Source organism: Xiphophorus hellerii, chromosome 10 (assembly GCF_003331165.1).
Source record: "Xiphophorus hellerii strain 12219 chromosome 10, Xiphophorus_hellerii-4.1, whole genome shotgun sequence".
Taxonomy (NCBI): Eukaryota; Metazoa; Chordata; class Actinopteri; order Cyprinodontiformes; family Poeciliidae; genus Xiphophorus; species Xiphophorus hellerii.
In genome coordinates, this window is record NC_045681.1 from 4,368,879 (window position 1) to 4,395,942 (window position 27,064).

Below are 27,064 nucleotides of genomic sequence, written 5' to 3' on the forward strand. Positions count from 1 at the left end.
ATGTGTTATAGGTTGATGGCCAACTGACCAGACTGCCATTCAGCTCTGGATCCAACAGAATCCGCGTCTTCCAAAGCAGCACTCACAGTGTCATCCTTCGCACAGCCTTTGGTGTAACTCTGCAGACTGTCTGGCCTCATTTTGTGCGTGTCACTGCACCAGGTGTCTACAGTGGTTTATTAGGTGGACTTTGTGGAAACTACAATGCTGACCAGAATGATGATTTCCGTACACCCAATGGTACTCTAGTCAGTGACTCCCAGATGTTTGGGGACAGTTGGCGAGATGGCTCCCTGGCAGATCACTGTGTGGAAAACAGACCTCGTAATTCTGCAACCAATTTCAGTTCCAGTGAGTACTGTGGAGTTCTTACTTCACACATTGGACCATTTAGATCATGCTGGGCTGCAGTGAACCCATGGCAGCAGGTAAATGCATGTGTAGAAATCCTCCAAGGCTCCAGAGATCCAGCATCAACGCTGTGTGAGGTCCTCCGAGATTATGCACTGATGTGTCAACATAACGGTGTGTCCCTGGGACAGTGGAGGAATGCAACTGGCTGTGGTAAGTACTAGAACCACGTTTGATAGAGATCCCTTTGAAATGAACACATTCATAATTACTTCTTATTGAACTTCTTTCATTCCCCCCAGTACCAACCTGTCCATCAAACAGTCATTATGAACTCTGTGGAAGTTCATGTCCGTCTTCCTGCCCCAGCCTCTCCTTCCCCTTCACCTGTGACACTCAGTGCCAGGAGGGGTGCCAGTGTAATGATGGGTTTGTCCTCAATGGTAACCAGTGTGTGCCTCCAACATCCTGTGGATGCTTTCATGATGGACGTTATCGGCAAGCTGGTGAACAGTTCTGGTATGGTGAAGAATGTCAGAGCTTTTGCACCTGTAATGGTGTAACTGGTGTAGTCCAATGTTCCCCAAATTCATGCGGACCTCAGGAGTCCTGCCATGTTGTGGGAGGTGAGTTTGGCTGCCATCCCAACCCTCATGGCACCTGCTCTGCCTCTGGAGACCCGCACTACCTGACCTTTGATGGCAAGGCCTATGACTTCCAGGGAACCTGTCGCTATGTCCTGGCAACAGTTTGCAATAACACTGTGGACCTTCACCAGTTTTCTGTGAAAGCAAAGAATGAACCGTGGTTTGGACTGCCAGTTTCTATCACGGCTGAAGTTTTTGTTGATGTCTTGGGCTATGAAGTGCGTATGTACAGAGGCAACTGGGGTACCGTGCAGGCAAGAAAATTTTCTCTGATAGATTTTTGAAGATGATTCGAATTCTCTATAGTTGATTCGAAATTACTTTTGCAAAGACTTTTAAATGGTGAAAGATTTCTTCTTGGCATATTACCAAAAACTGTTCTGCTCTTAATATCTGCATGAGTAACAGTCCAATAACATCAGCTGTGCGTCTCTCATGAAAATCTTTTCTTTTTCACAGGTGAATGGAATCACAAGAAATCTTCCAATTGTCCTCAATGGAAGCCTGTCTATTTTTGGAAGTGGATCTCAAACATTTGTCAATGCAGACTTTGGACTAAGAGTCATGTATGATGGAAGTAGCACAGTGTCCATTTCGGTGCCCCCAAGCTACAGGTAGCCTATGTACTTGAGATCAGATTTAAAGATCATATTTTTTTCATTCCTTTTTTCCTAATTAATGCCCTTTTTAGGACATAGTTACATAAATATACCATCATTGCTGCTTAGAAAAATATTTCTATATATTTTGAGATAAAACTGTTTCATCTAAAAATATAGATGCTGTTTTTTTATCATTTTTGTTGAGTATCTCGGTCTGTTTTGGGAATGCCATGCAAATGCCATGCTACCCCAAAATCATCCAATTCTGGGACCAATAAAATACATGTTAACCTATCTGAAAATCATTTTATTAGGTATTATTAAATGTTAAAAGCCTTAGATTTGAATGTTGTTGATGAGGTAGCCAATTGTAGTTTACAGCTATAGTTAGCATAAGTAGCTAGGAAAAATATTTCACAGCTATAGCTAGCAAGCTAACCAGCTCACCACTGAAAATTGAATTCAAACATTTTTAATTACTACATTGTTTTCAATAGTTTTATAGCACGTTGTGTTTTCTTGCCTGCGATTGTGTATGTCTTCATTGTTATGCCAATGCAAAAAAATTTATTCAGTCTATCTTATGTTGATCAGAGGACATGTGTGTGGACTTTGTGGAAACTTCAATGGAAATCCAAATGATGATTTCCACACTCCAAGTGGAGCATCATCCAACTCAGCAGTTGCTTTTGGGGCAGCTTGGAAGGTTCCTGGGAACTACACCTGTAGTGACGGCTGTGGCTCTTCATGCGCACAATGCAACGATGACCGATCTGCCAAGGCCCAGTGTGAGGTGATCCGGGCAGCTGATGGCCCATTCAGCTTCTGCCACAAGGAGGTGGATCCAGCACCATATTTCAGAGACTGCGTCTTTGATGTCTGCGTGTCGGGAAATCGAGGCAGTGATCTCCTGTGCAGGGCTATAGAGACATACGTCAGTGCCTGTCAGTCTGCTAATGTCCGGATCTACCCTTGGAGACAAAACACCACTTGCAGTGAGTATGGAAGGCAATGTGCTATTAAAGTAATCAATCAAACAAGTTTTTTCCTCAAAAGTATCTTGTTTTTACTTGTTTTAATCAACATGTCATCCATTTTTTCCTCACCTGTAAAGGAATGGTCTGCCCAGCCAACAGCCATTATGAGCTGTGTGGAACAGACTGTGGCAACACCTGTGCCAGCAGCATTGATGCTGCCTGTGACCATGTTTGCTCTGAGGGATGTTTCTGTGATGAAGGGTTTTCCAGGAGTGGAACAAGCTGTGTGCCTGTGGAAAGCTGTGGCTGTCAGCATGGTGGCTTCTACTTCAATGTAGGTTATTTCAGGTTACTTTACTCTTCATCTATTGGTTCAGAAGGTCAGAACAAGCTAAACAACAGTTCCAGGATGACTTTGATGAACTAAAGATCTTTTGAGGTGTTGAATTTTAAGGCAATAAACTCAAACATAATTCCTTTTCCGTATGACATCACAGCAAACTCAAAAACAATCAGTCAATATGTTAAGATATTGTGAGCCTCTGTGTTGATTTATCCTTGGATACATTTTTTCTAGGTGTCTAAAAGTGTCCCGTTCACTTGTTGAAATAGTTATATGCAATTAGAAACATTATAGTTATAACTAGCGATTGCACTGTTCAGGATGATTCTGCCTTATAGAGGAGACTCTATTCTTGCTCAAAATGTGCACATGTCGAATACCCCATCACCAAACAAATATATGAATAAAACAATGCTGATGACTTTCAGAAGAAATCTGGCTGATTCTGGTGTGAGAGTCGATATCTGAAATGGACTGAGCCCTGTGCCTACAAGAACTTACAGACCACTCAGGGAGGAAGCAGCCATTGGTCAAGAAACAGCCAGGGGTGTAAATGTAGTTTTCAAATGTGATCCAAGAGATAATGGACTGTTCCTCCTTACAAATAAAATAATGTGGTATGAAGATATATTCAAATCTGCTAGAAGCTTTGAATGTTGTGGGTTTGACTCTAGCTTCAATCCGTTACATGTCAATGAGGCCCTGCATCATTAACTTTCTACCGATTTGTGAATTGGTTCATGAAAGTGTGCGAGTATGATTGGGTGAATGTGGTGATAGGATAAAGTTCTTTACGTGGCCTTGAAAAGCAGTAAAATTCAGTCTATTTCAATTTACCCTTTGAATTTTCTATAAATTTGCAAATATTAGCACAAGCACATTTACTTTAATTGCACTATTACTATTTGGGTTGTATGTCCTTTTGAAACAAAAGTCAAGAGTGACATGTTATAGAAATCATCTCACACTTTTGTTTGGTACCCAGATTGGAAATTCCTTCAGTAATTAAAAAAGCCTGAAATATCAGGAAGGAGTGGAAAATTGGCAACGCTGGATAATGAATCAGGTTCTGCATGTTGTAGTTTTACAAATATGATTTGAACTGGAGAAGAAACATTGCAGTAGTCCATTGCTTATTATCTCAAGATTCAATTCTTCTTAATGTTGTCACACAACTTAATACTTTCATTCTTGTCTCATCTTGCAGGCCGGTGAGTCCTTCTGGAGAGACAGTTGCTCCCAACGGTGTGAATGTCACGCGCCCAATGTCCTGATCTGCAGTCCCTCATCATGCACTCCTGCACAAGAGTGCACCATCAGAGATGGTCAGCTGGGCTGTTACAATGCCATGTCTACCTGTACTGTATGGGGTGACCCACACTACATCACCTTCGATGGAGCCCTAGCTCATTTTCAGGGATCATGCTCTTACGTCATCACTGAGAGTTTGAGACACAGCAACAATGAAACTCGGTACAAAGTCGTGGCCACCAACAAGCACAGAGGAAACAATCTTGTGTCTTTCGTGTCATCAGTTGATATATACCTCTCAAATCCTGATCAGAGAGTTAATGTCAGGCTCGGACCTAACAAGGGAGTGAAGGTAAACTTTAATTTAAATTAAGGATAAGAAAACAAGTTTCTTCTGCTAAAACCTTTGGTCTTACTCTATGAACTCTCATCATAACAGGTAAATGGAACAGAGGTTTCTCTTCCCGCCACTGCAGGAAATTTTGGTCAGGTGATGAGGCAGGGAAGTTACATAGTGTTTAATGCTGTTGATGTCGTAGTCCAATTTGATGGCTCCAGTACTTTATTGGTCAGGATGGGTCGCAACTATCAGAGCAGAGTCAGTGGAATGTGTGGGAACTTCAATGGTGATCCCAATGATGACAAAGTTTTGCCCAATGGTACTTTGGCCGAAAACGACAAGCAATTTGGCCACAGCTGGAAATCAGAGACAAGCCAAGCAGGGTGAGCTCAGCCTCCATTTGTCTGCATTTACCTGATGAAATCTCAGCAATTGAACATGTTTGTTAAAACTCCTGCTGTCTTAAAAACTCTTAAATGTCTAAACAACTTTTCTAGATGTGAATCCACTGAAGAGAGAAGTGGTGATGGACTAAGTGACTGCCGCTTCATAGAAGAATACACAGAACTCTGCAGAGTCATCAACAACACCAGTGGCCCATTCAGTTCTTGTCACCTGCATTCTGACCCCCAACCATTTTTCACTTCCTGTGTTTACGATCTCTGCATCTACACACCAGCCAATGGCATGCTGTGTTCTGCTGTCTCTGCTTATGAGAAAACCTGCACCAATTTGGGTCTAAGCATCCCCAACTGGCGCTCTCCCTTGCGTTGTGGTATGCTTGTTTTACTCAATAAATTATCAGAACAATGAGCTACTGATTGGTCGTATGCAATGTTAATGGTTTGAAATGTTGTTTTCTGATATATTTGATTCAGCCGAGATTGACCCCTGTGAACAGCTGGACTGTGGAGAGCATGAGTGGTGCGGTAAGAAAGACGGTGTGTACAGTTGCTTTTCTGATGAGCACTATCCTAGACCCAACAATGAGAGCTACGGTAAGGGCAACACCTTTTAAGCCTTTTGTTTTTCATATGAAAAGAGTAATTGATAATCACATTGCAGAGTGAAACATATCTTGCATGCTGGTATTCTTCAAGTTTTAAGGATAATCTTCATTTTCTGCATCTGGTGGTTCTGGCTACTTCTCTATGCTTGGTTCTTGTTGTGGGGATGCAGAGTAGACTAGAACCAGAAGAATTGAGTGTTCTGAAAGGTTTACACAGTAACAACAAGGTTGACATACTAAGAAAAGTACTTCAAAGTCTATTCACTGAGCTACAGGGAGCCAGTATAAGAACATAAAAATTGGGGCGATGTGCTCTAACGTGGTTTTAGTGAAAACTAGACTGGCCATTTCTTCCACTTCAAAATAGTTCTCCCTTCCAGCACAGTCTGGGCTCTTGAATTCTCTCAGGTCGATTTTTACCGGGCCAATCAGCAAACAGAAGGAGAAGTTGTGAACGACCAACGATTACTTTGATCTTTGAATTGTCATCTCTGTGTAGTTTTGCAGTGGGAGCCGAGGAAGTGAAGAAAACTGTTCAGTCCTTGTTGGCCATGCTTTGAAATATTGAATTAACATTAAGACTTGCCTCATTTCTAGGGATCATATCTAGGGATCCTTAATTAAAACAAGGTGGGATAAGTGGCTAGATCCTAAGCATTTTCATCCAAAGGACACTTCAGCACAAACAAATTTCTATTGTGTTTCTGTTATAAATGTGTTTAATGAAATCTGTGCTTTTTATAGGACCTCTCTACCCAATTTCTGGAAACACAACTCAACCAGCTCTCGATGGAAGCTCCCCTCGGATTGCTCTACAACAACCTTTTGTGTATTTTGGACAATCATACAATGAGATTTACGTATGTAAAAATTGCCTCCATGTTAAATAAATAAAAAACACTTACTCATTTGCCAGAAGATAAAAGTTTTTGCTTGTTTTTTTTTTTTTAGGTGAACCATAATGGGCATATAACCTTTAATAATCCATGGGGGATACACATACCTCAAAGTTTTCCAATGTATGGGACCAGGGACATAATTGCTCCATTCTGGACTATATTTGACAACAGACAAACTGGTCTGGTCTACTATAAACAATATACAAGGGGCAACATCCTCAACCAAGCAACAGAGGACATTAATAATTACTTCCCACAGTTCAACTTTACTGCAAGCTGGGTGTTTGTTGCAACTTGGCATGAAATACCCTACTGGCTACATAATAATTCAGTAAGTTTTCTTCTCTTTGAAATGTATGATGGGTATGCTTTTATCTAGATACCACAAAACAAAAGCAACACATTGTTTTTATTTTCAGCAAACAACCATCCAGGCTGTCCTGATCTCTGGAGGCCAATACTCCTTTGTGCTGATGAACTATGGGAATATATCCCCAAATCGTTGGAACGTACAGGTTAGAGCAAGTATATTCAAGTTATACAATTTTAAATCTTTTCTACTGTGCAATTCATCACTTTAGATGTAAATGCTAAGACTAGTTTAAAATGTGCACATATTAAATGCATCTTTGTGTATTTTATTATCCCAGGTTGGATACGACACAATTAATTCCATTCACTATCTCACCGTTCCTGGATCCTTCTCCAGTAACCCTTCAGGCAATTACTCAGTTTTCCACCTTAACAGTAACGTCAATGTACCTGGTCGCTGGGCTTTCCGACTGGATCATGGATCAAGAGGCTGCACTTTCAACAGTAAGACCAGTAGTTCTGCACCAATGGACCCCTTATCTTTAGACCTTGGGGGAGGAGTTAATCCCTCTGTTACATGGAGACCTCCAGTGAGTGAACAAGAAATAGGATTAGTAAGGCCGTTTACGAGGGGAATTTAGTTGGTAACATGGAGTAAAGTAACTGCAAGAGAGCATTAGGAGGATGTTTAGAACATTTTCAAACAAGGTTTCTGAGTATTTACTGAACTGCTGAGATTTTGAGAGAAATCTTGACAGTAAAAAAATGTTAAACTTTGTTCTGTTATTTTTGGGTTTGTTATTTTTTAAGATCTACCTGTTGAATTTGGCAACTCTTTCTGGAGTGACAGCACCTGTGCACAGAAGTGCACCTGCACCAGAGCAGGGCTGCAATGCTCCAACAATCCCTGCTCCTTCTCCCAAATCTGTCGGCCAGCTGCCTTTCAGTACTCCTGCCAGACTGTGCAAAGACAAACCTGCACCATCAGTGGAGATCCACATTACTACACCTTTGACAACTCAGTGTTTCACTTTCAAGGCACATGCACTTACGTTCTGTCAGAGCAGTGTCAGAACGGACTGCCCTACTATAGAGTTGAGGGGAAGAACGAGCATCGCGGCAGCACTCATTTTTCATGGACACGGCTTGTCAAAGTCTTTGTTCATGATGAATCTATTGAGCTGGTTAAAGGACGTTATGGAGAGGCTAAGGTAACAAGAGTCTCTTAGTTACTTTAACATATACCATGTATTTTTTCCCTTGTTCATATTTGTAACTACTTTATTGTTGCCATCCTTACAGGTCAATGGAAGCTTTGCTACAGCTCCGTTTTCCCTCAGAAACGGCTCTATCCAGGTTTATCAGTCAGGTTTCTCTGTGATCGTCAGCACTGACTTTGGCCTGAGGGTGTCTTATGACATGTATTCATATGTCCAGATAGCTGTGCCCTACACTTACCAAAATAGCACATGTGGGCTCTGTGGAAACTTCAACAATCGCCCTGGAGATGACTTTCGAACCCGTCAGGGTGAAGTGGTGAGCTCTGATGTGGTTTTTGCCAACAGCTGGAAAATATCTGGAGATGATGAGCCGGGCTGTGAGGTTCAGTGTTCAGGTCTGGCCTGTGCTGGCTGCACAGCAGCTCAGACAGCACTGTACAGAAACTCTGCCCACTGTGGTATTCTTGAGAACAGCACTGGACCGTTTGCTGCATGCCATCAACGACTCCCTACAGGATCTTTTGTGGACAGCTGTGTGTATGATCTCTGTGTCAGTGGAGGGTATCAACCCATTCTGTGCCAAGCCCTAAATGTCTACTCAAGTCAGTGTCAACAAAATGGGATCCAGCCACAGAGCTGGCGGAGTTCTGGCTTCTGTGGTATGTCTGCCAGTCAGTCACAATAATTTTAAAAAGTAAATGCTCTTAAATATTAGAAATTTGAGAATAAATGTTTCTTGTGTTTAGAAATCCCCTGCCCAGCCAATAGCCACTATGAGGCCCAGGGTACAGGATGTCCATCTACATGTGTCAACCCCAATTCCACCAACAACTGCCCCCTCCCAAACCAAGAGAGCTGTGTCTGCAATTCAGGCTACCTCCTGAGTGGAGGGGTCTGTGTCCCTCATTCTGACTGTGGCTGCAGCTTTGAGGGTCACTACTACCACTCAGGAGAAACTGTCATACTGGATGCAGACTGTGGGAGGCGCTGTACATGTAGCTATGGCTCCATGACTTGCAGCTCTCACAGCTGTGGCCAACATGAGTCCTGCAGGGTGGAGGATGGAGTAAGAGGTTGCAGACCAAACAGCTTTGCAACATGTTGGATAAGAGGATTAGGATCATATCATACATTTGATGGAGTGATGTACCAGTACCCAGGAGCATGTCGCCTGACCCTTGCCAAAGTTATGGGGTTCTCTAATCATTCGCACTTCATGGTTACTGTGGAAAAAGTTCCTCAGGGGCCACAGGGTTTCTCCAATGTGCTAAGGTTTGAGGCAGAGGGAACACAAGTTGCTATTGAGATGGCAAGTAGAAGCACTGTGAAGGTGAGTGACAAATAAATTTCTACAAATAAAATAAGTAAATAACATATAAGTGTAGCTTTGTTTGAAGATTATTACATTACTAATATTTAATGACATTTCAAACAATAAACAAATGTCAAAATATGTTGATAAAACCAAGCTTAGTGTACATATTGCCTATTTTGAGATGACCCTGAGTGGACTTATCTTCAATCTGTTTAATCAGCACAACCCAAATATGTATTAAAAGTAAGAAGGAAAATGTTTAACACTTTATCAGCTCTACTCAATCAAAACTATTTAACTGTTGAAAGGAATAAGCTATTCACAGAATGTCTACAAACAATGGACACATTATGTATAGTACATTTTGTATTAGTAAGATATGATTATATCTGGAATTTTTCCAAAGTGATGAAAAGTGCAAGAGTCAATTTCTATATCTGTATTGAAATATTTTGAACATCTACACCAAAAACCTTTCTAAAGTTTTTTTTGTTATGTGTTATAGGTTGATGGCCAACTGATCAGACTGCCATTCAGCTCTGGATCCAACGGAATCCGCGTCTTCCAAAGCAGCATTCACAGTGTCATCCTTCGCACAGCCTTTGGTGTAACTCTGCAGACTGTCTGGCCTCATTTTGTGCGTCTCACTGCACCAGGTGTCTACAGTGGTTTATTAGGTGGACTTTGTGGAAACTACAATGCTGACCAGAATGACGATTTCCGTACACCCAATGGTACTCTAGTCAGTGACTCCCAGATGTTTGGGGACAGTTGGCGAGATGGCTCCCTGGCAGATCACTGTGTGGAAAACAGACCTCGTAATTCTGCAACCAATTTCAGTTCCAGTGAGTACTGTGGAGTTCTTACTTCACACATTGGACCATTTAGATCATGCTGGGCTGCAGTGAACCCATGGCAGCAGGTAAATGCATGTGTAGAAATCCTCCAAGGCTCCAGAGATCCAGCATCAACGCTGTGTGAGGTCCTCCGAGATTATGCACTGATGTGTCAACATAATGGTGTGTCCCTGGGACAGTGGAGGAATGCAACTGGCTGTGGTAAGTACTAGAACCACGTTTGATAGAGATCCCTTTGAAATGAACACATTCATAATTACTTCTTATTGAACTTCTTTCATTCCCCCCAGTACCAACCTGTCCATCAAACAGTCATTATGAACTCTGTGGAAGTTCATGTCCGTCTTCCTGCCCCAGCCTCTCCTTCCCCTTCACCTGTGACACTCAGTGCCAGGAGGGATGCCAGTGTAATGATGGGTTTGTCCTCAATGGTAACCAGTGTGTACCTCCAACATCCTGTGGATGCTTTCATGATGGACGTTATCGGCAAGCTGGTGAACAGTTCTGGTATGGTGAAGAATGTCAGAGCTTTTGCACCTGTAATGGTGTAACTGGTATAGTCCAATGTTCCCCAAATTCATGTGGACCTCAGGAGTCCTGCCATGTTGTGGGGGGTGAGTTTGGCTGCCATCCCAACCCTCATGGCACCTGCTCTGCCTCTGGAGACCCGCACTACCTGACCTTTGATGGCAAGGCCTATGACTTCCAGGGAACCTGCCGCTATGTTCTGGCAACAGTTTGCAATAACACTGTGGACCTTCACCAGTTTTCTGTGAAAGCAAAGAATGAACCGTGGTTTGGACTGCCAGTTTCTATCACGACTGAAGTTTTTGTTGATGTCTTGGGCTATGAAGTGCATATGTACAGAGGCAACTGGGGTACCGTGCAGGCAAGAAAATTTTCTCTGATAGATTTTTAAAGATGATTCGAATTGTCTAAAGTTGATTTGAAATTACTTTTGCAAAGACTTTTAAAGGCTGAAAGATTTCTTCTTGGCATATTACCAAAAACTGTTCTCCTCTTAATATGAGTAACAGTCCAATAACATCAGTTGTGCGTGTTTCATGAAAATCCTTTCTTTTTCACAGGTGAATGGAATCACAAGAAATCTTCCAATTGTCCTCAATGGAAGCCTGTCTATTTTTGGAAGTGGATCTCAAACATTTGTCAATGCAGACTTTGGACTAAGAGTCATGTATGATGGAAGTAGCACAGTGTCCATTTCGGTGCCCCCAAGCTACAGGTAGCCTATGTACTTGAGATCAGATTTAAAGATCATATTTTTTTCATTCCTTTTTTCCTAATTAATGCCCTTTTTAGGACATAGTTACATAAATATAACATCATTGCTGCTTAGACAAAATATTTCTATATATTTTGAGATAAAACTGTTTCATCTAAAAATAAAGATGCTCTTTTTTTAACATTTTTGTTGAGTATCTCGGTCTGTTTTGGGAATGCCATGCAAATGCCATGCTACCCCAAAATCATCCAATTCTGGGACCAATAAAATACATGTTAACCTATCTGAAAATCATTTTATTAGGTATTATTAAATGTTAAAAGCCTTAGATTTGAATGTTGTTGATGAGGTAGCTAATTGTAGTTTACAGCTATAGTTAGCATAAGTAGCTAGAAAAAAATTATTTCACAGCTGTAGCTAGCAAGCTAACCAGCTCACTACTGAAAATTGAATTCAAACATTTTTAATTACTACGTTGTTTTCAATAGTTTTATAGCATGTTGTGTTTTCTTGCCTGCGATTGTGTATGTCTCATTGTTATGCCAATGCAAAAAAATGTATTCAGTCTATCTTATGTTGATCAGAGGACATGTGTGTGGACTTTGTGGAAACTTCAATGGAAATCCAAATGATGATTTTCACACTTCAAGTGGAGCATCATCCAACTCAGCAGTTGCTTTTGGGGCAGCTTGGAAGGTTCCTGGGAACTACAACTGTAGTGACGGCTGTGGCTCTTCATGCGCACAATGCAACGATGACCGATCTGCCAGGGCCCAGTGTGAGGTGATCCGGGCAGCTGATAGCCCATTCAGCTTCTGCCACAAGGAGGTGGATCCAGCACCATATTTCAGAGACTGCGTCTTTGATGTCTGCGTGTCGGGAAATCGAGGCAGTGATCTCCTGTGCAGGGCTCTAGAGACATACGTCAGTGCCTGTCAGTCTGCTAATGTCCGGATCTACCCTTGGAGACAAAACACCACTTGCAGTGAGTATGGAAGGCAATTTGCTATTAAAGTAATCAATCAAACAAGTTTTTTCCTCAAATGTATCTTGTTTTTACTTGTTTTAATCGATTTGTCATCCTTTTTTCCCTCACCTGTAAAGGAATGGTCTGCCCAGCCAACAGCCATTATGAGCTGTGTGGAACAGACTGTGGCAACACCTGTGCCAGCAGCATTGATGCTGCCTGTGACCATGTTTGCTCTGAGGGATGTTTTTGTAATGAAGGGTTTTCCAGGAGTGGAACAAGCTGTGTCCCTGTGGAGAGCTGTGGCTGTCAGCATGGTGGCTTCTACTTCAATGTAGGTTATTTCAGGTTACTTTATTCTTCATCTATTGGTTCAGAAGGTCAGAACAAGCTAAACAACAGTTCCAGGATGTTTTATTCTTCAATTTATTCTTGATTATTTATCTGAGAGTCAGCACATAAGAGTTAATGCATCGTTTTCAGAAAGGCCTTGGAAGAATTAAACTATCAATTAAGGTGCTGCATTTCAAGGCAACAACACAAACATAAAGCCTCCTTGTGGGACATCTCATAAAAGTCGTTATCTGCCAAAATTTAAAAAAAAATTTATGCACCACCATAAGTCTTCTTGGTACAGTCTTTAAGTATCTGAAAATGGCCTGTTCTAATAATTATATACAAGGATAGTTCTGTTTCTAAAAGGCAGAAGAAGAGGCTCAATGAAGCTGTGCTGAATGGCCACCAAGAGAGGTAGCAGCCATTGGTACAAAATTAACCTAAAGAGCAGAGTATAAATAGTATGGATAATTATACAGAGTATAATTAATTCCAAATGCAACTCACCATGAAGGGACTGGTGCCCTTTACCAATTAAAAATATATAATGTGGAATGAATATAAATGTATAGACATCTTCTGGAAGGTTTGAAAGTTGAGGTTTTCATTCCAGCTTCCACTTGAGACATTTCACACATTTGTTTGGTACCCAGTCTAAAAATTCCTCCAGTAATTAACAAAGCCTTAACTGACGGGATCAGTGGAAACTTGGCAAAGGTGGTTCATGAATCTGGTTCTGCATGATGCAGTTTTGCAGCTTACTGTTGTCATATACTTTCACTATTCTTGCAGGCTGGTGAGTCCTTCTGGACAGACGGTTGCTCCCAACAGTGTGAATGTCGTGCACCCAATGTCCTGATCTGCAGTCCCTCATCATGCACTCCTGCACAAGAGTGCACCATCAGAGGGGGGCAGCTAAGCTGTCACGACGCCATGTCTACCTGTACTGTATGGGGTGACCCACATTACATCACCTTCGATGGAGCTGTGTCTCATTTTCAGGGATCATGCTCTTATGTCATCACTGAGAGTTTGAACCACAGCAACAATGACACTCAGTACAAAGTCGTGGCCACCAACAAGCACAGAGGAAACAATCTTGTGTCTTTTGTGTCATCTGTTGATATATACCTCTCAAATCATCCAGAGAGTGTTCATGTCAGGCTCGGATCTAACAAGAGAGTGAAGGTAAGCTTAATTTCAAATTAAGGATATAAAGCATTTTTTTGTTTTAAAATCTTCAGTGTTACTCTCTGAACTCTCATCATAACAGGTAAATGGAGGTGAGGTTTTTCTTCCCACCACTGCAGGAACTTTTGGTCAGTTGATGAGGCAGGGAAGTTACGTAGTGTTTGATGCTGCTGATGTCATAGTCCAGTTTGATGGCTCTAGTACTTTACTGGTCAGGATGGGTCGTAACTATCAGAACAAAGTCAGTGGAATGTGTGGGAACTTCAATGGTGATCCCAATGATGACAAAGTTTTGCCCAATGGTACATTGGCGGAAAACGACAACCAATTTGGCCACAGCTGGAAATCAGAGACAAGCCAAGCAGGGTGAGCTCAGATTTTTGCATAGTTACCCTAAAAAATCTCAACCATTGCAAACATTTGTTCAGAAATTGACTGTCTCTAAAAATGTTTTAAATGTCTAACGACTTTTCTAGGTGTGGATCCACTGATGAGAGAAGTGATGGACTAAGTGACTGCCGCTTCATAGAAGAATACACAGAACTCTGCAGAGTCATCACCAACACCAGTGGCCCATTCAGTTCTTGTCACCTGCATTCTGACCCACAACCATTTTTCAGTTCCTGTGTTTATGATCTCTGCCTCTACACGTCCACCAATGGCATGCTGTGTTCTGCTGTCTCTGCTTATGAGAAAACTTGCACCGTCTTGGGTCTAAGCATCCCCGACTGGCGCTCTCCTTTGAATTGTGGTATGTTTGTTTGGTTCACTACATTATCAGGACAATGAGATGTTAATTAGTCATATGCGATGAATTTCCTTTTGTGATATCGTCAATTCAGCTGAGACTGACCCCTGTGAACAGCTGGATTGTGTGGAGTATGAGTGGTGTGGTAAGAAAGATGGTGTATACGGCTGCTTCTGTGATGAGCACTACAATAGATACAACGATGAGAGCTACGGTAAGGGCAAAACTTTTTAAATGTTTTTCATTTTAAAGGAGGTAGCAATAATCACATAGCATTGTCAAACATGCTTTGTTCACTAGTACTTTATAGTTGGTATTTTCCAGGTTTCAAGCATAATCTTTACATCAGTTAGTTTAGTTGGTCTCCAAACGTCAAAACTATGAACTACGGTGACTGATTGTTTATGAATTAACCTGAACAATATCTCTAGGGGGTGAAATTGAGTCTGAGTGGGCCATGTTCTGTGCCTCCATTGTCGAGGCAGCTTATGAGAGCTGTGGTCGCAAGGTTGTCGGGGCCAGTCACGGCAGCAACTCTCGAACCTGTTGGTGGGCACCTTCAGTGAGGGATCCTGTCAAGCTGAATAATTAGTCCTATCGAGTCTTTTTGGCCTCTGGGACCCCAGAATCAGCTGATGGGTACCAACATTCCAAGCGGCATGCGGCTCTGATGATTGCCGAGGCAAAAACTCGGGAGGGGGAGGAGTTTGGAGAGGCCATGGAGAAAGACTTCCGCAGGGCTTTGAAGCAACATTGTGGACTGGTGGGCAGAATACTTCGAAGACCTCAATTCCACCAATATGCCTTCCATTGAGGAAGTAGAGCCTGGGGACTCTGGGTTGGGCTCTCCAATCTGAAGTGGTTAAAGGGTTCCTCAGTGGCAGGGCCCTGGGGGTGGATGAGATTTGCCTGGAGTTCCTTAAGGCTCTGGATGTTGTAGGGTTGTGATGGTTAACGCGACTGCAATATTGCATGGACATCGGGGGAAGTCCCCCCAGATTGGCAGACTGGAGGAGCTGGAACAAATGACTGGGGAGAGGGAAGTCTGGACCTCCCTTCTTAGGCTGCTATCCCCGTGACCCGACCCCAGATAAAACGGAAGAAGATGGATGGATGGATTATCTAGAGAAACTGGACTCAGTGTAGCATTGCTGTCATTTGTATACAGTTACTTGTCACCTTTTTCTCTGTATTTGTAGACAGTCAAATGTGTTCCTTTTTGGTTATAAATTACTGGGACTACTTCCCTCTTACCTGACTGCATTTATGGTAAATCTCACACCCGGTATGAAATTCAGGTGCAGCTTTTTTTTTCCATGTTTGTGCCTAGAGTTGGCACAGATCTTGAAAAGTCAGCATTTAAACATGCTGCCCCTTATGCTTGGACTCTTCCAGGAAGAGAATAAATTGACAGAAGTGACACTTGGTGAACTAAAAACACTACTGAACAACCATGAAGAAGAGAGTTTTAACTGCCGTTGCTTTTGATATTCATGTTTTTATTAGTTGTTTTTATTATTGTATGCTTTGAAGCTTTTAAAACTTAAGGTGATGGAATGTAAATGACGATTCTTGTAAATGGTGCTGCTATCTTATCAGGTCCCCATTGAAATAGAGATTGTAGATAGAGGTTTTTTTCATCTGAGTAAATAAAGCTTAAATGTTTCTGTCTTTGGTGGGAAGATGCAAACGTTGAATGCTCCAGCAGTTCTGGCACCATGTCAATATCTCGCTGCAAGCTATTTGAAGCGGGCTTCCACTCCAGTGCTCTCCATCTCCGAGACAGCTCCTGCAATGGGACTCTTCAGAACGGACGACTCATCTTTCACTTTGACAATGACAACCATCTGTGTGGTACAACCCTTATGGTAAAGTTAATGAATTAGAACATCTTCTCTAAAGCTTCAGTTGTGTTTCTTCAGTTGATTGATTCCATTTTGTCATTTCACTGTTAGAGAAATGGAACTCACTTCATGTATGAGAACAGTATTCAGGGCAATGCGACCAACCATCAGAGGAATCTTCATCTGCGTTTCTCCTGTGTTTACCCTCTGGCTCAGGCTCTCTCAATGGTTGTGGACATCAACCCTGTGGAGAGGTCTTCACACAATTTTCTCTGTTTGCTTTCTTTGAGCATTGTATCCAATTACACTTCTATGTTTTAATTGGTTATTATTTATAATGTAATCCTGTAAGCAAATTAGAGTAGCTTTTGCCAGCCTATTAGATACATTTAAGGGTAGTCATAATAAATGCATATTCTACAGCATTCTGAGGAAGAAGCTTCCTATTGGCACGGGGTCGTATCGTATGAGGATGATCCCCTATGAGGATGAAGGTTTCCACTCCCCCTTCAGCGCTAATGGACACATAGAAATGGATGTTGATGAGATGTTTTACTTGGAGGTGCGAACAGAAGGGGTGGATCAGAGCCAATTTGCCACAGTTCTGGACTCTTGCTGGGCCACGCCAGTCAACCAAGCAAACTATCCTGTCCGCTGGGATCTGATTACAGCACAGTAAATGAGACCATATTGTTGTCTTTATAATTTAATTCAGGGTCTTCTTGCTGTCAGTCTAACTGATGCATCTGCTTCTGCTTCACAGGTGTCCTAATCCAGATGATGGAACCGTAGAGGTGATTCAGAACGGTGTCTCCACTGTGTCTCGTTTCTCCTTCAGGATGTTCACCTTCACCAACCACACACAGATTTTCTTGCACTGCAATGTCCACTTGTGTCTTTTGAGAAGCAACAACTGCAGAGCTGTAAGTTTTATTGTGTGCTTTTTGTGGCTATATCATGTATGATTAAGTTGAACATCTTCAGAGGCTTAAAATGTTGCTGACTTGCTTTTTTTTTTTTTACAGCACTGCAACCCGGATCACCACATTCTAATCCGGAGGGACATATCTTACCATGACTCTGGAGCTCTGTCAATTGGACCACTGGTACTCGGGGCACAACCAAACACTGGTAAAGTTCTATCATATCTTCATTATTTTCTAATTACAAAGATCATATTTCAATTGATTAACAAAATCTATCCACATCTACTTTTTACACAGGTGGACTAATCCAAAGAAACAGTGCTGTGGGTCATCTGACATCAATTGTTACCCTGATTGTCAGTTTGCTGATGACTGGAATTCTGGTCAATTGATAAAGAATAATCACACTCTAAGAACAAGTAAAATTTTGTTACTTATGATTTATGTTGATAGGAGGTGTTTTCTGGGTTTTGGGTTGTACTCGTAATTATGCAAAGTAAATGTGCTTTTCTAACATCTGGGGCACCGTTGTGCTTTAGACCATTTGTGGGACTAAAGCAATGTTTGTTTTTTCTGTGGAATTTTTATCATTAACTGTTGGCAATATCCGATTGTAAAATATAAATTGTGTGCTTCGATAATTCTAAGGATATATATATATATATATATAGCTAATTAATTTTTACAGGAAAGAGCTTAACCTGTCAAACTGAATGAAATTAAGAAGAATTTTCTCATTGTTTAAATTATATTTAAGGATTTTTTGTGTGGTGGGAAAATATTCAATTAAAAAGGGGATTAATAAAGAATATAGATAAAGCCTTTCATGCTTTTTCCTGTTGATAAAAGCCTTAATAAACTCTATGTTTTGGATCTGACATGTTCTGTATTGTATTTTATTCAGTTATGGATCTTAACGGCTTGTTGTTATGGGACAGCTTGTGACATCAACAGATGTAAAAATGGCTTAGTAAATATTCTCATTAGTGGTTGGTAAACATCTGTAATTAGACATGATTTTTGTCCCTATAATATTTAATAAGCTGTTAGAATTATTATATTATATTGTTTTTTCCTTGTTGTAACTCAGGGTGAAGGTGGAGATCTGGTCTTCAGCCACTAGATGGCGGTAGAGCAAAGCTGATCTGACAAAGATTACCAGCAGATCTAGCCAAACCCAGTCCTTGGTACTAATATTTTTAAAATGTGATGTTTATATGTTATATACATGATGGGGTAAATATATATTCTTTTTCTTCTTCGTCTGATTATCTATCCTGCGAGTAGCTCAGTTGACTGGATGCAAAATAGAAGAGTTTAAAACTCCTAAGTCTTCTGTCAACCCTACTTCCCATTTGGGACAAGTTCTGTCTTCTCTTTCATTCATCATCTGCTGCCCTGGCATCACTTTGTCATGTTCTCCTTGTGAGACAACACTCCTCCATGGGCTGCTCAGCACTTTGTATTGCCTTGTTGCTGAAAATGTGCTATATAAATAAAATAACCTTTAGCCGTACCTTACTTTCAGACAGTAGATTTAGTAAAAGTAAGGGAAAGTAACCTATTTTTTTTGTTTGTATTTAAAACATATTTACTTATCATTAGTACTATAGGTTCTGAAGAGAAAGTGAGATGTCCAATACACGGGAAAGACAGAAAGAAAGCTGGGAGGGAAATCAACTATGTTGGCATGTGAAGGGGAAAAGGGGAAATATGAGTGACAGCTTGTTGACTTTTACTAGCTGCTGAGGACCCAGTGGATCAAACTGGATTCCCTCATGAAGTCCCCTGTGTGGTGTAGTGAAAGGGTTAGCCAGGGTAACATCAGACGTTTGACCTGCTTATTCCCCATTTACCAGACCTGTTGACCACCTGCGAACTGCTGCAAAGAGAGTGGTGAAATCTAAACTTGAGACTTTGTTGTAAAACCCATACTTTTTCTCTCTTCCCATTAATAATAGGAATAAATCACACATTCTGATTTAAAAAACACAGTCCAAACCTTAGTGGTATTGGGCAGCTGATAATAGGCTACTCTGCAAATATTAGTGATGTGCCAGTTAAATCTCAGTTTTTCAAGCTAAAGTGAATCTAATCTGTTATGGTCAACTTGCATCCTTTTTTTTCCATTCTTGGTTTTGTCTTTGTTAAACGATAAAACAATATCTGACTAAATTACCTATTTATTTAATCTATACTAATAAAGTGATAATATATCTGTGAATGTTGCAATTTATAAAAAAATATATATAAATGCTGAATAATAATGGAAACTAAAGTTACATTTCTTTATTATATCAAACACGGGGTAAACAAGGGTATTTTTTTTAACCTAGTCTTTGGACAGGACCGAGTACTGACCCTTGAGGAACCCCACTGCTAATAATGTAATGTTCTCTTACATGGCTAACAAACACAACAAAGGACTGTTGTTCAGTTAAGATCACCTTAAACCAATTTAATATTGTTTTTAATATATCCTCAGTAAGACTTTGACCTTGTCAAAAACATCTCTAACACCTAGAAGCAAAAGGTTATCAGAATCTTAATTTGTAGTTACATCATTAAGCATTGAGATGAAAGCTGGTTTCATGCTGTTTTGGGCCCTGAATCAGATTTTAACACTTGATGATTGTTTTTGTTAAGGCAATCAGTTAACTGATGAAAATTCTTGAAATGTCTGTCTTCAGTGGTGGCCTGACTACAGAAGGTTGTCTGAAGGATAATAGTAAACTCATATGCAAATACAGAACTTACTTGTGAATACTTTCTTCGTTGTGCTGGTTTTATTGAATGATCAGGGCCGTGACGTGGGATTTCTTTGAAATTGATGGTTTCTCGATTTATTTCTGACGAGAACAACAGAAAACAACGTGTTATAGGCCACCCGCTCCAAGTCCTACACAAAACAAAAGTACATAACAAAACTAAAGTTAATCCTGCTATTTTGCGATCGCAGATTCACTTAAATATTTACATTACATTATACACCCCTCCCACAGGACAACATGACAAAAGGGAGGGTCTAAGGGGCGCAAACAATTTAAAAACAATACCACAGAAGCAGAAATAAAAATGAGGGTCTTCCAATCTTAAAGTAACACGGTTAAAACAATGACAGAGTTTTTTTTAAAGTTGTTTCAGTCAAGTAATTAACAATATGAATAACCAAAAAATAAAAAAAACATTTTGTGCAATTCTAACACTTGTTGCACTTCCTCAAAGAAGCTTGCAGAAACTGAATCTAGCTGGCACCATAAGATAAATTAATGCTATTTAGAGAAACAATAATATTTAAACATTTTGTTCACAAGAAAAACAAAGTAATTCAGTGCTCCTCTTCAACTTTCAATAATAAAAGTATATAAAACAAAATATAAAGTCTGAGACAGTGGTCGCACTTCTGCCATGTTGCCTTTACAAAATATGACACAACAAAACGCTGGTAACAGGCTTTACGGATTTTTACGCCCTAGCCTTGTGCTTGGTCAGAATATGATACAAATAAATATAACTTACCAAACAAGGTAGATCCCATTATTTTTCAATAAAATACAGAAGCCTGGCTCCTGTTGTCAGGGTGGTGGTAGAAGTCCCAAGAGAAGCCGGAAATGGAAGTCCGAAAGTGACACCAGTCGCAGAAATATGCTAAATAAATATGAAGAATAAATATGAATATTTATTATAAATTAAGTTCTTTTATATATTTATTTAAGTAATGTTCTCCCGGGGTAGCACTGTTGCCTTGCAGCAAGAAGGTCCTGGGTTCGATTCCCGGCCCAGGGTCTTTCTGCACGGAGTTTGCATGTTCTCCCTGTGCATGCGTGGGTTCTCGCCGGGTACTCCGGCATTACTGTAAGGTCAATTTGTCTTTCTAAATTCTGTGTGCGTGCATGGTTGTTGTTTGTCCTGTCTGTCTCTGTGTTGCCCTGCGACAGACTGGCGACCTGTCCAGGGTGACCCCGCCTCTCGCCCGTAACGTTAGCTGGAGAGGCACCAGCAGCCCCTCTCGACCCTACTAGGGGACAAGGGTGTAAGAAAATGGATGGATGGATAATGTTCTCCTTAAAGTTCTGTTAACCTAAGGTTAGAATAAATGCAATGCACATTAGAAATCGGACATATAACCATTATTTTAATGGAGAGTGGATAAGTGCAGCATTGAAGCTTTGTATTCTTATTCTACAAAATTGACACACAGATGTTCAGACAACTTTCAGAGGTGCAAACTTATTCTAACGACAAAAATTTAGATTTTGTGAAAAATAGTAACCACCATAAAGGTAGATATTAAATCTGTTTAAATAAAATCACAGCAAAAACATTTTTTCCGTAGTGATTGAATGTTCAGAATGAACGTTAAGACAACGTTTGGTGTCACGTCTGGACATTTGACAGTTGAACATTAGCTTGTTAGCTGAGTGAAGTGCACAGATTTACATTTAGCTTAATTAGAAATCTACAGCAGACACAAGAAAAAGAAAGTAGCAATGCCAAAAATATGCACAAAGCAGCTCCAGAAATGTTTTTCTGGAGCTGCTTAAGGCTGGGTTTTTCTGGAAATGTTTAAGGGGGAGCTAAGCATTTTACTGAGGATGCTATGATGGATCTTTTTTCCCCTATAGTTATCAACACACACACATTAGTTTTGTTATTTTAATCAGAGTGATTTGCATTTATTTGACGCTTAGATGTCAGCATGAAGCCTTGAGCCATTAGTCAGATGACTTTCAGATAATATTACATTGTTTAGGTTAAGACAGCATTCATGACAAAGGGGATACCCTAGTACTGACCCTTTGCAACTACGTCACTTAATCATTTGAAGCGCCATGATGTAGACCGGAAGTGAGAATCGGGAGTATTGAACTGAGCGGCTAAAGTTGTTTTTCAAAGTTGTTTTTGTCAGTTTATTCTTGGTTTCTACTTGCTGGAATCAAGCTAATTTGTCTGTGAACGTAGCACACCTGTTTGGGGCTCATAGACGGCGGTATTTACAGAAGCCTGAAACAGCTAGCTTAGAAACCGAGCCGTACCTCCTCACTCCTGACGTGTTGATGAAATTACCAACTTTGCCTGAATTCACACCACATGATTTATGTAACTACGTCACAAACAGTGTTCCCCTTAAACCGGAGCAGCCATAAAAACGTACAGAATACGAGACGCTAATCATTTTTTCCCATATAAGCTAGGCTACATGACGGCGTGGCACTGTTTCCATAGTTACTAATGGTTAGACGCTACCTTCTCCATAATGCGATATTTGATTTCTTTCTAATCATACTTATTTATAAAGTGTATGAACGTTAATCATCTTACCTTGTATAAAGTGTTCGCTGCAAATCCGCGGTTACACCAACAGCTGCCAGTCGTTATGATTTAACGGCTGATATCCATCGCCGCATCTTTCCTCATTAAAATACAAAGACAAGCTTGTTTTTGACCCTTGTCTGTTTGTGCAGCCGACCGCGCAGCACCTTGTGAGCATTTTTACTGCGAAATCAACTAAATGAAAACAATATTAGCCTACCACATGTACGTATTTTTGACAGGCTTTATACAGGAGAGCATCCATGGCGGTGGAGACAGTGACGTCACGTGCAAAGGGTCACGTGTTCCTTTGTCATATATGTTTTTAATTTATTTTTTTTATTAACTTGTGTTTATTTAATTGCCTAATTAACTGCTACAGGCCTTGATTTGACTATCGCTATTATGACAAAAACATGTTATGCTTACTACCGGTTATCTTTGTGCTAACATGGTAGTTTGCTATGATAAACACTGTCAATATCGTCAAAGTCGGTTCATCGAAAGGATTAACTTCCTGACAAATTGCTGATTGGTCAGTTGCTGACAAATACCCTGGAATGATTGGATCCACGTCTGCATGGGGGCGGAGCCGGCATCATGTCAATCGTTTCCTGGAAGTGATAATGGACCTTACCAAGCTCCGCCCACAACCGACCCACGTGACCGCAAGTCTCACAAGCAAAGCCTCGCGGCGCCTTGTTTCTATGTAAACATGACTGATTAGTGCATCATTTCTACCGGATTTTCACAATATATCAGCTACTACAATGGACAGAGGATCTAACAAGTTCATGTCATCATCTGGGAGGAGGTTACTGGTTTCTCAGTCACAAGCTGGTTGCAAACCTGAGGCCAGCAGGTGTCAGTCAGTTATGGTAGATCTGACATTTGGTTTGATGACGTCAATATGAGAAGCTACAGACTGATAGGAGGAACCAAAGAGCTCTGTAAAGGTAAAGGCAAATCTTCTGAAGTTGGGATATAATTAACTTAATTTCACATAATTATCGCGGTAGAAGCCATTTGTTTGTTAAAATTTTATGAAATATATTTGTTCTATTTGATGTTTGTTGTGAATGACGTAAACTCACAAACGAACGAGGTAATTAGTCCAACGTTTAGAAACTACAGCGGCTGTAATGCGCCACAGCAAAGGTAAACAAAGGTAAAATAACCCGAACAGGTGATCAACTCAAAACCACTGGTACCTTTTTACTCTCTCTCTCTTTGTAGCTTAAGCACACCCGTTACCGTGGCAACCGCCTGCGCCCCGCAAGACGAGCAAAGATTACGGTAAAAACATAACATTCAGTCCGTTACGGTATCAAGTTTCCAGACTTGATATTTATTTCTCGATTATTAATCAGCGCTTCCCTGAACACAGCGATGGTTGATTGACTAGCTGTACTTGGTGCTAACGTGGCTAACACGGGTAACAGTTTAGTCCAAAGCCTTTTCTGCTAAAATAAAATCTTTAGTGTATGTCAGATACAGACACATTGCATATTGATCTGTTTAGCTAACGTAAGACTCTGTAGCAGACAGGCTTCAAGGTGTAGAAGTTGTATCAGTTCTGCCATTATGCTGTACTTAGCTAACGGGAAGCTAAGTGTGTTTGTGAGACGGCCACGCACGTGACCACGTAGAATGGGCATCAGCCAATGAAAGGCGGCTCCTCTGGTAAGGTCCATACACATAGAAAAAGTTCAAATCCTCTTGTGGGATGTTTTTTTTTTTTAAACTCAATATTTAATAATTTATTTTTATTTTGTGTCTTTTGATGAAAATGCCGCAACAACCAGATACAAGTAATGTTAAATCAGATTAAAAAAAATAAAAAATCTAATATTTTCTGGGGGTGCTATGACTTTTTCAGGGGGAGGTATAGCACCCCCTAGCGCCCCGCTGGCGCCACCACTGACACACCACCCTGCTAGATAATAATAATAATAATAATAATAATAATAATAATAATAGAGAGACATTCTATTAGGTGTAGAACAATAGGTGCATGGGAGGCAGGTACTGCCTTGCAGTGACTTCGCAAGGCAGTCACTGCTCTCCCTATGCATTGCTATGGGCAGGCCCCAATAATAATAAAACATAAATGCTAAACCTGCATTTATGTTTAGCACTAATGCTAAACATAAACACTGGTGCAACACAGTGTTAGCCACAGAAGCAATGCTGGTCCAACACAGCAGAGAGAAGTGGGAGGGATCTTGCGTGTGTGACATCACTGGTATTATTGACATTTCCAGGTAATGTGTTTTTAGGAACAGTAAGCTTTGTAATATCTGACACTGATGAATTGCTTTTAGTCATATGATATGTAGGGACGGTTTCCTGTGACATATTTAGAGATAATTACGTAACATAGAATTGTTGACAAATTAAAAGAACATAAAATATTGGAAATATCTAAAAAGAACGCAGTGTTTAAGGTATGCCTTAAACAAACATAGTTGTTGGTCACAGGTTTGACTAAGTCTTTTTTATATATAGTAAAGATGCTGCATGGTCCTGAGTCAAGCCTCATGGCCTAGAAAACAGTAGGCGCTGTTTTGAAAGCAGTTTTTTGATCATCATCTCTGAGTTCAGAAAACTGCATCAGCTGAAATGTGTAACTATGGCCTAAAGCCAAAGCATTTCTTTCTCCTTTGCTATCCTTCCTCCACCTCCTGTTGTTATCTACAAACAAACTTAGGTCATGTTTGAGAAAATCAAAGCCTTATTCAGTTTTCCGGTGATTTATTTTGACCCAGTTGTGTAAAGTTTTCTGAGTATTTTCAATTTACTTAAAATCCTTTTAGCTAATTTGCTTGCTTGCTCTAATTAGGTTTAGTCCAGGAATAAGGCCAGGGGCTGATGGAGCAGGAGACTGGACGCAGGGTAATAACCTCTCTGCTTTTCTTTTCCAATGTGTTACCATGTTTCTCCACCCCCGCCACCACTCCACCTCGTTACTCCCTCCAACAGTCACCATGGGCTGTTTATCGACTGACTCTTCTTCCTGTTTGTGGTACTAAGAGGCTGAAATTAGATCTGCATTGGCGAGGATTTGAGATAAATTGGGCAGTGGATCGGTTCTAACTTCATTTTATCTTGGTTTTGTCAAGCAGGGAGAGCAGGATAGCTCTTTAGGATGCATCAGATAAAAACACCACCAGACTGACATGAATAACACTAGGCCAGATTTTGGTCTTCTCAGTTCAGGAAGCATTGCATTTAATGAGCTGACGTAATCACAGCAGAGCAATTCTCTTTGCAGAAATTCAGAGAGCTACAGGGTCACTGATAATCATATATGTGGCCCTTTGTGGTTCCCCCAGGTTGGGCAAAACAGATTTACTCTGGGGTAATTGGTCGCTCCCATTACAACTCCCATGGGAGAGGGGCTTGCTCCTTCGCTCCTTTGTACGGTTTGGAGTTTGGGGTGTGGATCTAACTCTTTTCAGCCTCCCACTTTGATCTAACTCCAGTCCCTGACAGCCGATCCGGTAGCTGAACCTGACACTGGGTCCTGCATCTGTACAAATCCAGAATGGGAAGAGAAGTGCAGGTCTAACAGGAGCGCAGCTGAATGCCGAAGTATCTGGTGTTGTATGCCAGACAGACACCGTGACCCTCATGGTTAAACTCACTGCAGGAGGTCACAGCCTGTAATAAAGGATAGAAAAGCCCCTAGGATTAACAAAAGTCTAATTTTTACTACTGTCATTGGTTTCTATGTATTTGACAAGTATGATAAGAACATTATTACAGATTTTGGACATTGGATTATAATTTATATCGACAAGATGTTCACATCTTCACCTCTGACATCTTCCATTTACAGAAAGTCTAGTTAACAATGAAGTAAGCTGTATCAATTTAGAAGTGTTTGTTTAACTATATATTTTTTATACATAATTGAAAACATAAAAGACTTAAGCATAGCATAACTGGTGCAAATTATTTCTGAGCCTACTGCCTCATAAACATGTTTTAAACTTGAAAAATGCACATTTTCTACACTTCCAGTACTTCTGGTAAAGTTTTGTAAAAAGTCTCAATTTAAATTAATCATTTATTGCAACAGCTGAACATGTTTAATCTTTTGAATTTGTTAGCATTTATTGAATGAAGTTGATTTTTTTAACAACTTTTTTTCCTCCAACTTTTTCAACAATTAAAATAATATAAATGTAACTGAACAGTTTATATGTGACTTTTTTTTTTTTAGCTGATCAGAGGAACACATTCCCACTTCTACATGCCACTATTTTAAAAGAAACTGCATTAAAATTTTTATATTTGGGCCACCAAGTATCTATGGCAACTATAATTGTGGTTCTGAAGGGGCACCAGTGTTAAATGTTTGAGTTATT

The 27,064-nt window shown here is 40.5% G+C and overlaps 1 protein-coding gene across 2 annotated transcripts in view; it reads left to right on the forward strand.

Annotated features, from left to right (window-relative positions):
- The window catches only part of LOC116727172 (alpha-tectorin-like), a 125,909-nt gene extending 107,653 nt beyond the window's left edge, over window positions 1–18,256 (forward strand). Inside the window, exons 15-44 of one of the 2 annotated variants that reach the window (XM_032574410.1) lie at window positions 654–1,252; window positions 1,458–1,612; window positions 2,195–2,595; window positions 2,715–2,911; window positions 4,128–4,523; window positions 4,611–4,894; window positions 5,009–5,286; window positions 5,390–5,509; window positions 6,265–6,380; window positions 6,472–6,750; window positions 6,839–6,934; window positions 7,070–7,235; window positions 7,542–7,942; window positions 8,034–8,610; window positions 8,698–9,281; window positions 9,772–10,324; window positions 10,414–11,012; window positions 11,212–11,366; window positions 11,951–12,351; window positions 12,471–12,667; window positions 13,462–13,857; window positions 13,943–14,226; window positions 14,337–14,611; window positions 14,703–14,822; window positions 16,292–16,476; window positions 16,564–16,706; window positions 16,876–17,127; window positions 17,216–17,375; window positions 17,478–17,583; window positions 17,676–18,256. In XM_032574410.1, the coding sequence (XP_032430301.1) occupies window positions 654–1,252; window positions 1,458–1,612; window positions 2,195–2,595; window positions 2,715–2,911; window positions 4,128–4,523; window positions 4,611–4,894; window positions 5,009–5,286; window positions 5,390–5,509; window positions 6,265–6,380; window positions 6,472–6,750; window positions 6,839–6,934; window positions 7,070–7,235; window positions 7,542–7,942; window positions 8,034–8,610; window positions 8,698–9,281; window positions 9,772–10,324; window positions 10,414–11,012; window positions 11,212–11,366; window positions 11,951–12,351; window positions 12,471–12,667; window positions 13,462–13,857; window positions 13,943–14,226; window positions 14,337–14,611; window positions 14,703–14,822; window positions 16,292–16,476; window positions 16,564–16,706; window positions 16,876–17,127; window positions 17,216–17,375; window positions 17,478–17,583; window positions 17,676–17,770 (8,570 nt within the window). In that variant the 3' untranslated portion in view covers window positions 17,771–18,256. The remainder of the gene's footprint in view (window positions 1–653; window positions 1,253–1,457; window positions 1,613–2,194; window positions 2,596–2,714; window positions 2,912–4,127; window positions 4,524–4,610; window positions 4,895–5,008; window positions 5,287–5,389; window positions 5,510–6,264; window positions 6,381–6,471; window positions 6,751–6,838; window positions 6,935–7,069; window positions 7,236–7,541; window positions 7,943–8,033; window positions 8,611–8,697; window positions 9,282–9,771; window positions 10,325–10,413; window positions 11,013–11,211; window positions 11,367–11,950; window positions 12,352–12,470; window positions 12,668–13,461; window positions 13,858–13,942; window positions 14,227–14,336; window positions 14,612–14,702; window positions 14,823–16,291; window positions 16,477–16,563; window positions 16,707–16,875; window positions 17,128–17,215; window positions 17,376–17,477; window positions 17,584–17,675) is intronic. The other variant, XM_032574409.1, reaches the window with a different exon arrangement.
- The last annotated feature ends 8,808 nt before the right edge of the window (window positions 18,257–27,064 follow it).